Source organism: Vigna umbellata, chromosome 7 (assembly GCF_029865625.1).
Source record: "Vigna umbellata cultivar VRB3 chromosome 7, Vumbellata_1.0, whole genome shotgun sequence".
Taxonomy (NCBI): Eukaryota; Viridiplantae; Streptophyta; class Magnoliopsida; order Fabales; family Fabaceae; genus Vigna; species Vigna umbellata.
This window is the reverse complement of record NC_142171.1, coordinates 24,496,782-24,505,225: the sequence shown is the minus strand read 5'-3', so window position 1 is coordinate 24,505,225 and position 8,444 is coordinate 24,496,782. Positions and strand designations below refer to the sequence as shown.

The 8,444-nt window shown below is 28.4% G+C and overlaps 1 protein-coding gene and 1 pseudogene across 1 annotated transcript; one reads left to right on the top strand and one right to left on the bottom strand.

The window, feature by feature from the left end:
• Nucleotides 1-525: 525 nt before the first annotated feature.
• Nucleotides 526-1,177, top strand: LOC148195529 (intracellular ribonuclease LX-like; annotated as a pseudogene).
• A 3,643-nt stretch (nt 1,178-4,820) lies between these two features.
• On the bottom strand, nt 4,821-5,710 carry LOC148195528 (ribonuclease 1-like). The gene is made up of 2 exons (XM_088093776.1): nt 5,459-5,710; nt 4,821-5,286 (listed from the first exon to the last, which is right to left on the bottom strand). Exons 1-2 carry the CDS (start codon nt 5,708-5,710, stop codon nt 4,867-4,869), a joined length of 672 nt encoding a protein of 223 aa, XP_087949902.1. The 3' UTR covers nt 4,821-4,866.
• Nucleotides 5,711-8,444: the final 2,734 nt, after the last annotated feature.

Genomic DNA, 8,444 nt, shown 5'->3' with positions numbered 1-8,444 from the left:
AAACACTGTTTATTACAAATTTAATCTGTAGAAAAACTAAATGGATTCTCTACTAAGTTTTGGCATTGTTCCTATATGTGGTTTCAAAATTCAGATAAACACTGATTTTTATGATTTAAAATATATTAATAAATTTTAATATATTAATGTCAATGTATTTTTAATATTTAACAAAAGACAACACCTTGAAAGTCAGTACAGAATTTGAATCAGAATGAAATCCATAAAATTACATTCTAGTTACTCTTTTGATAATAGTTTAATTTATTATTTTACCAAAATGAATAAAATCATTTTATTTTTCTATTTTAAAATAATTTTAAATGAATTATATAGTATATATCTTTAAGTTTTCCTATATCAATATATACATCTACTCATCATTATTTATAGAGTAATAATACTTTAACACAAACAATGAATGTGATTAATTAACTTAAACTTTGAAATTAACTCTTTTGTCTTGTTATAATCTGAGTTCCTATAAATATCCTTTAACTCTCGACTTGCAAACGAAACAAGTATATGAGATTTTGTAACATCATGTCTTTGCTTTATGTTCTCTCTATCTTTCTTCTCTTAGAAGTACCCAAATCATGTATTGCTTTCGAATATTTTATGTTTCCTCAATCATGGCCAAAAGGCTATTGTAATAAGCAAATAGAGGAACATGCAAACCGAACATGTCGCAGCAATATACCAAAGAAATTCATTATTCATGGACTATGGCCAGAACCTACTGTAAAACCAGAACATCCCAGTACACTTACCAGGGATGTAAGTATATATATCTCCTTGTGTTATGATTATACATGAATTTCGATTCTTTTGGGAAACCCAGTGGAGCGAGCATGGAGTAATTTCAGAGCAGCAGTTCCCAAAACTGGAATACTTCAAACTGGCGTTGCAAATCTATGAGAAAAACGACATGTTCGATATCCTTAAAAAGGGAAACGTTGTCCCAAAACCGAAAGAGCGTTATGCTACAACTTCCGTTCTTGAAGCAGTAAAGAAACACACTGAGCATGATGCTCAGCTTGAATGTTATACAGATTCAAAAAAGAATGTCAGTGCTCTTTATGAAATAAGGATTTGTTTAACCTCCGATGGAAGCTCATACAGAGATTGTCCGAATCCTCATGGTAATTGTGGTGATGATTTATTGTACCCAAAATGATGTATCAATTTATGCACCCATCCTATTTAATAAAGAATATATGTATGCATGTTCGTTTTCAATTTTTCTTCATCAATTTTAAATACATATATACAAATAAAGTATATTTATGATATAATAATAATTTCTAATGATAATAAAATTAAACTAATTTTCTCCATTCATTCATTCTTTGTAGAGACAATGAAACCATGATTGGACTGAAGCATAAATATTTGAGGAATTATATGTTTTAAAACTTGAAAAACAATTCTAAATGACAACAAATTAAAATCATTTTTAATTTTAGTAGAACAGACTAAATTTACTGTTTTTTCAAAATAGATTCTATCATTTGTTATCCATAAATTAATTGATTATTATTTTTATATTTTAAATTAATTAAAGTAAATTTTTGATTATGTTATCATTCTTATTATTAAACAAAGTAAATTAAAAATTAAAAATAATAATTTTTTAGATTATTTATAATAAATTCAATCAAAGTGTATTGTCAATTAAATTTTATTATCTTTAGTTATGTTTATTCCTTAACCTCTTTACCAAGTAAAAAATTAACTAATCAAAATACATTATTGATTAATTTTTCTTTAAGTTTTTACCATTAATCAAAGAACATTTTCAATTGGTAGCAAACATTCATTTAATCACATGAAAGTTCCAAACTTTAATCAAAATATATTCTTAAGTAAAATTAAAAAGCCTATTATCAACTTACCCAAAGATTTAAATATCTTGCTAATTAGTTATGATATAAAAGTCATTACATTTTATGTGATTCAAAGATAAAAGACATAGATAAATGAAAACTAAAACAATAATAAAAAGAACAAAGACATTATTTTAATCTAACCTTAGAATCAATAATAACATGTCTTTCCTAGCCATAACTTTTTTCAGTTAATACTTTAACAATTTTCTCAAACGAAATCACATTTTTTAAATAAAATAAAAATTAAAAAAACAAAAAAATAAAAATCCTAAGTATGATTTGTTCCCTCACATTTATTTCAATAATTGTTCTCCATGAACTTATTTTTGGGAGAAGACAAAAAGATTTGTGACTTGTAACTCAATCTGATCACATGAAAGATGGTGGAAAAGACGAAATTAGGTCTTTTAAAGGATTCCTAAGTTCTTCTGAAGTGTTTCTATAAGTCTCTTTATATATTGGGTTGAATCTTTTCTATTGTAATATTCTTTTTGATGATGTAATCTCTTTTAATTAAAAATATATTTAACAAGATCTTTATGGATTTCAAAACATTTAACACTTATTATCTTTTGATATTTACTGATATGATTAAATAAGATAATTTTTTTTAAAATATCTTTTATATAATAGATATTTTTCAATTATCAAAGTCGTTTTGTAGAAAAAAATATAGCAAAAATAACATGTGGCTCAATTTTTGTGGCATGTTTCCTCTTCCCAGCTAGGCCAAAATCAGTTTGGCTCAACCAAACTTCTTATCTTATTCATGTTCTTCTTGCCTTCTCGTGCAATGTTTTACGTGACTTTTTGTGATTTTGATAATTTTCTATTATTGCCTTTATCTTTAAGGTATATTGAAACTTTAACTAATTTATGTTTACATCTCCATGAACTTAATTTAATTGCGGCTACACTAAAACACTTCAAAAATATATATAAGTCATTTATGCAACTAAAAAGTTATTTTTAACACGTTTTTGTATCTCATCCTCAATAAACCTAATTATAACAAATCCTAATTAAAACAATCTTTTAAAGCACAAAACTCAATTAAGAATACAAGATCAAAGGCAAATAAGGGCACAAAAATACACTTATAATACTTGGGTTGAATAATGTGTTCATGAATAATATTTAACAAATGTAATATTTTTCAAATACAATGTATTAAATTGTAGTATTATTAAGTAATTTAAATATTTTTGTTATTCTTTAAAAATGTTAATAGAACAATTTATTATGCCAAAAAAGTCTTTTCATATCGGTTAAAAAATGCTTTTAATACTAGTTTTCGAACCAATATAAACATATTGATATAGAAAGTATTTGACTTTTTATACCGGTTCTAGAATCGATATAAAAGTTTCGATTTTTATACTAGTTCTAAAATCAGTAGATAAATTTTGCTAAGAGAAGGATAAAATTGAATATGGCACACTTTTTCTATTGATTAGAACCACAACCGATATAAAAAGTATAACTATTAAATTGGTTATGACTCTAACAGATATTAAAAGTCTGAACCGATACAATAACAACATTTACAAAAAGTATTCCATTTTTTATACAGGTTCCAAAACCATCATAAAAGTTTCAATTTTTATACCGATTCTAAAACCAGTGTAAAAATTTCGCTAAGGGAGGGATAAAAATGTGTGTAAAACTAACTTTCTATATCGGTTAGAGTCCCAATCGGTATAAAATTGAGATATTTTATACCGATTATGACTCTAATAGGTATAAAAAAATTGAATTTTATACTAGTTAAGGCTATAACCAGTATAAAAAGTCATACTTTTTATACCTGTTAGAGCTATAACCAATATAAAAGTCGAAATTTTATACTTATATTGTAATGACTAGTATAAAAAGTGGTGTTTTTTTTCAATATCATATTTGTATGTGCTACCATCCAAATATAGACTTACATAAAACTCAATCCCAGAATACAGTCATATATATATATATATATATATATGTGTGTGTGTGTGTGTGTGTGTGTGTGTGTGTAACGAGAAAAATAATGAATATTGTTTCTATTATTTATACATCAAAAAGTTCTTAAACTCAATATATAACAAATACATTTAATATTTACCTAACATCATCTATACTTAAAAGAAATGTAGGTCACTTCCCCCGAACATCTTTTGTAATATGTTGCTTTATTGGAGACGTGTTACCGAATATCTACACAAGGAACACTTTGAATTAAATTATAATAATAATAGCTTAAGATGTTCACGTTACCAAATTTCATGAGTCAAGGACATTTACGGATATGATTTTTTGCATGTGTCTCAAGACATAATATCTACGCTTAAAGCTTCCTGGTTGACTCAAGCACTACAAGTTAAATTCAAAAAGTATCAAAATATTTATAATTATATTTCAATAGTCTAAAAGATTAACTACTTATTGTTGGTGCAATGAATTGCAACTTTTTTCTAGAGGTGATGTGTTCCATGCAATCTCGAAAAAGTTTCAACCACTCTCTAAAGTTAAATGTACATTGAAATAAGTGTCTAGTATGAAGCTTAGTAAAATCAAATATCTATACACAACAAATAAGTAATTAAAAAATTTACGATATTAGTGTACTTTTAATTCTTAAAGTGTGAGGTTTCTTGTGTAATGAATACAAAAGAACCATAAAAAACTCTTGGGATTAAGTTTTGTGAATAAAATCAAATCTTTCCTAGTTTTTATCGTGTTCAATCTTGAACTTGTTCTAATTGTGTCTTTAAATTATACTATGTGAATTGAATATGTGAAGGGTAAGCTCTGTTAGAATACTCTTGAGTAGTTAATTTTATAGTTTTATTATGATTAAAAAGTACTATCATCATCAATGCATGATGTACTTTTATTTGTATATAAGTACTCAAAATTGATGCAACAACATTACACGAAGAAAAATTGAAACGAAAATGAGTTTTATTTATTAAATATTATGGAAGCATAAATTGATACATCATTTTGGGAACAATAAATTGCCATCACCACAAGAACCATGAGGATTCGGACAATTTCTGTACGAGGTTGTATTGGACGTTAAGCAAATCCTTATTTCATAAAGAGCACTAACATTTTTTTTGGAATCCGTATAACATACAACCTGAGGATCATGCTCAGTGTGTTTCTTTACTGCTTCAAGAACCGAAGTTACACTATAAACTTCTTTCGGTTTTGGGACAATTTTTTCCTTTGTAAGGATTTCCAATAGGTCGTTTTGCTTATAAATATGCAACGCCGTTTTGAAGTATTCTAGTTTTGGGAACTGCGCCTCAGAAATCACTCCATGCGCCTGCCACTCGGATCTCCAAAATATAAAATTTTTCCCAATTAAATTTGGCCAATCCAACTCGAGTTCTTTTTCCACGGGCTTTAAATCCTAAATAAATACAATTTTTTTTATCAAAAACAGGGCATACATTAGTATATAATACATTAGTATATATTCATAATTTTTTCTTTCTTATCATCAATTAATAAAAAAATAGTAAAATTCAATTAAAAAACATAAAAAATGTTTAGTATGAGGTATCAAAAGAAGATATACTCACTTCCTCGACAAGTAGACTGCCATTTGGTGCTTGTTGACTTGGTTGTGGCCATAGTCCATGAATGATGAATTTCTTTGGTATTTTGCCGAGACAGTGAAAGGTTTTATGTTCATCTATTTGCTTATTGCAATAGCCTTTTGGCCATGTTTGAGGAAAGCTAAAATAGTCGTAAGCAATACATGATTTGGGTACTTCTAAGAGAAGAAAGAGAGAGAGGACAAAAACCAAAGACATGATATTACCAAATCTCATACTACTTTGATTTACAAGTCGAGAAGTTAAACTATATTTATAGGAACTCAGATTATAACAAGACAAAAGAGTTAGTCTCAACGTTTAAGTTCATTAATCACATTCATTTTAAAACTATTTTCATCCAACCCTAGTTAATTCTACTTTTAAAAATAATCAAAATAATAATTATAAGAGTATTTTCTAAATACTTTATCTGCCTATTAATTCTCCATTTTCTCTTAAAAAATATTTCTTATTTTCTTAATTTCTAGGATAGCATACTTCTTTTAATTATATTTTTTATTTATAATGGTAGGTAGATGTACATATTGAAATAGGAAAACTAAATGATATAAGTCACTTAAAATTATTTTAAGATAGAAAAGTAAAGGCTTAATATTAATTTTGGTCTCAAAAAGTGGTCTTCCTAAGAAGTTCATAGTGGTTCCATATTTTGTAAAAACAATTCAAGTTGGTCCTTTTTGTTTACGGCATTAAAAACGCTAACGGTCTAATGTCCACCCTAGCCAAAAGTAAATGAGTTGTTCAGTTATTGATTGTGTGACAAGCTGAGTCCAATTGACTTGTATATGTTAAAAGTTAAAGTTATTCACTTGAAAAAGTTAAATTTAAGGTTAAAGAAAATTACAATTAGGTTAGAAGCAATCCACCATCAAAATTTCAGAAACAGAACCCAAAGAACCCTAAAACACAATATGATAGATTCCAAAAACTCCAAAAGTGCAAGATCATAATACAATTGCAAATAATCCCAAAACGTGAAATCAGAAAACAAAATCCCAATTCAAAATCGCATTAACAATCTGCAGAGGAGAAACAAAACCAAGAAATTTCCAAATCAGAACTCTCAACCCCAAACGAAAACCATAAAATCTCCCAAATCACAAGATCATGAAGAACTTAAACCACTGTGCCACCAATCTACAGAGAAAACAAAATAGAAACTCAATCCAAGGAAGGAAACCCAACGTCGCGAGATCAGAATCCCAAAAATAAAACTTTAGAGCCCTAATACGAACAAAACTAGAACAAGAAGAAGTAAAGAAGAAAGGTTCCCTGCCATGCCAACCCAGAAACAAATGATAGGAATGAGAAGGGTGTCTCCTTGTGCGACGAGGAACCCACGCTGTTGGGTTTGTTCGAAAAAAGGAAGTCCCGAAAATGAAAGAAAGAGTTTCTAAAACTCTGATTAAGGTAAATGGTAAATTGACCTGAGTTTGTCACGCAATCAATAACTGGAGATTACATAGAGAAAAACATTGTTAGCATTTTTAACGCATAAGGAAAAAGGACCAACTTGAACCATTTTTACAAAATATGGGACCACTATGAACTTTTGAAAAATAGAAGGACCACTTTGAACACACCTAACGAAACTAGGGACCAAAATTAGTATTAAGCCAAAAGTAAAACAATTTTATTCATTTTTGTAAAATAATAAGTTAAACGCACTAGTTCAATGAAGGCATACGACAACGACTATTTTCAAGTTATGGCAACGGTTTGAGAACTGAGACATATTAAGACCAAGTTAAAAAGGAGGGGCAGTTTGGCTTCGATTACGAATTGAAGCAAAAAAAAAAACAATTTTTCCTCGATTAAAGAAAACTAAAGCACTAAACTAAAAAAATGAGTTTTTGGTAACGGTTCTACATACCATCATTGTTTTTGGAGGAAACATTGTCATAGATGTTAAAATTAAATAATTATTTAAACTATGATATGGTTTATGGCCTCAGTTGTTTTTTAAACAGCTACCAAAAGCCTTTTATGTTTTGGTTATTCTGACAATCACTATCATAAGTCCAACTGGACAATTGAAGATTCAATACTTATAAATTATTAGTATCGTCTACTCTTATATTCATTTTTTAAAAGTATACATTTCTTCAAAAAACTTGGAGACAGTAAATAATTTTGTATTGAATCTCAAATGGGAAACTAAGGCTAATTCAATACAATAATATATTTAAGCATACAATTAATCACATATCTAACATATGAACAACCTACTACAAAATTATATAAAATTACATGCTCATATTAAAAAGTAAACTTTAAACATAATAATAGGAACTTGGGAGCATTGAAAGGCGGACAACAGTGGAGAACGGTGCAACAACTTGTGTTTTGGAATGGTACAAAATCCCACCGCAAAAAGACAATACATGAACACAAATGCAAATAACATAGTAATCTTAGAAACCAAAGCAAACTCAAAAATGGAAAAAAAAGGTCATGAACGAGGAACCGAAGCTCACTATACCTACTATACCTACTACAAAGAATCGCGATCATGAACGAAGGAACCAAAGGTCACCACGAATCGTGATGACAATGTTCATACCAGTAACAACGACACTCGAGGCAATGACCACAACGTTCAAAGCAGTGACAAAGCACAAGTATAGCGACGTTGGTTCGCACAGAAGCAACAAAGAAGAAAACTGTAAATGGGTTTATGAGTTTTTGTGAATTTTTAATCCCAAGAAGAGATATTGCCTCGATTATTTTAATAGATGAAGCAATAATAGGTCTATGGCTTCGGTTTTACTAAAAACTGATTCCTAAAACCTGCCAAAAATATTAAAAAATGAAACTTCCACTGACAATTTTGAAATTTGGTTCAAACTTTTAATATCGGTTCTTCATGAATTTGAACCATAAAGTCTTTATGGCACTAATTCTCATAAAACCTGAGGTCGTATGTGCCTTTCAGACAATAAATTAA

Coding starts and splice junctions, on each gene's coding strand:
- LOC148195528 (XM_088093776.1), bottom strand. CDS start 5,710: ATGAGATTTGGTAATATCATGTCTTTGGTTTTTGTCCTCTCTCTCTTT. Junction 5,287..5,458: donor GCAGTCTACTTGTCGAGGAA/GTGAGTATATCT, acceptor GTATTTATTTAG/GATTTAAAGCCCGTGGAAAA.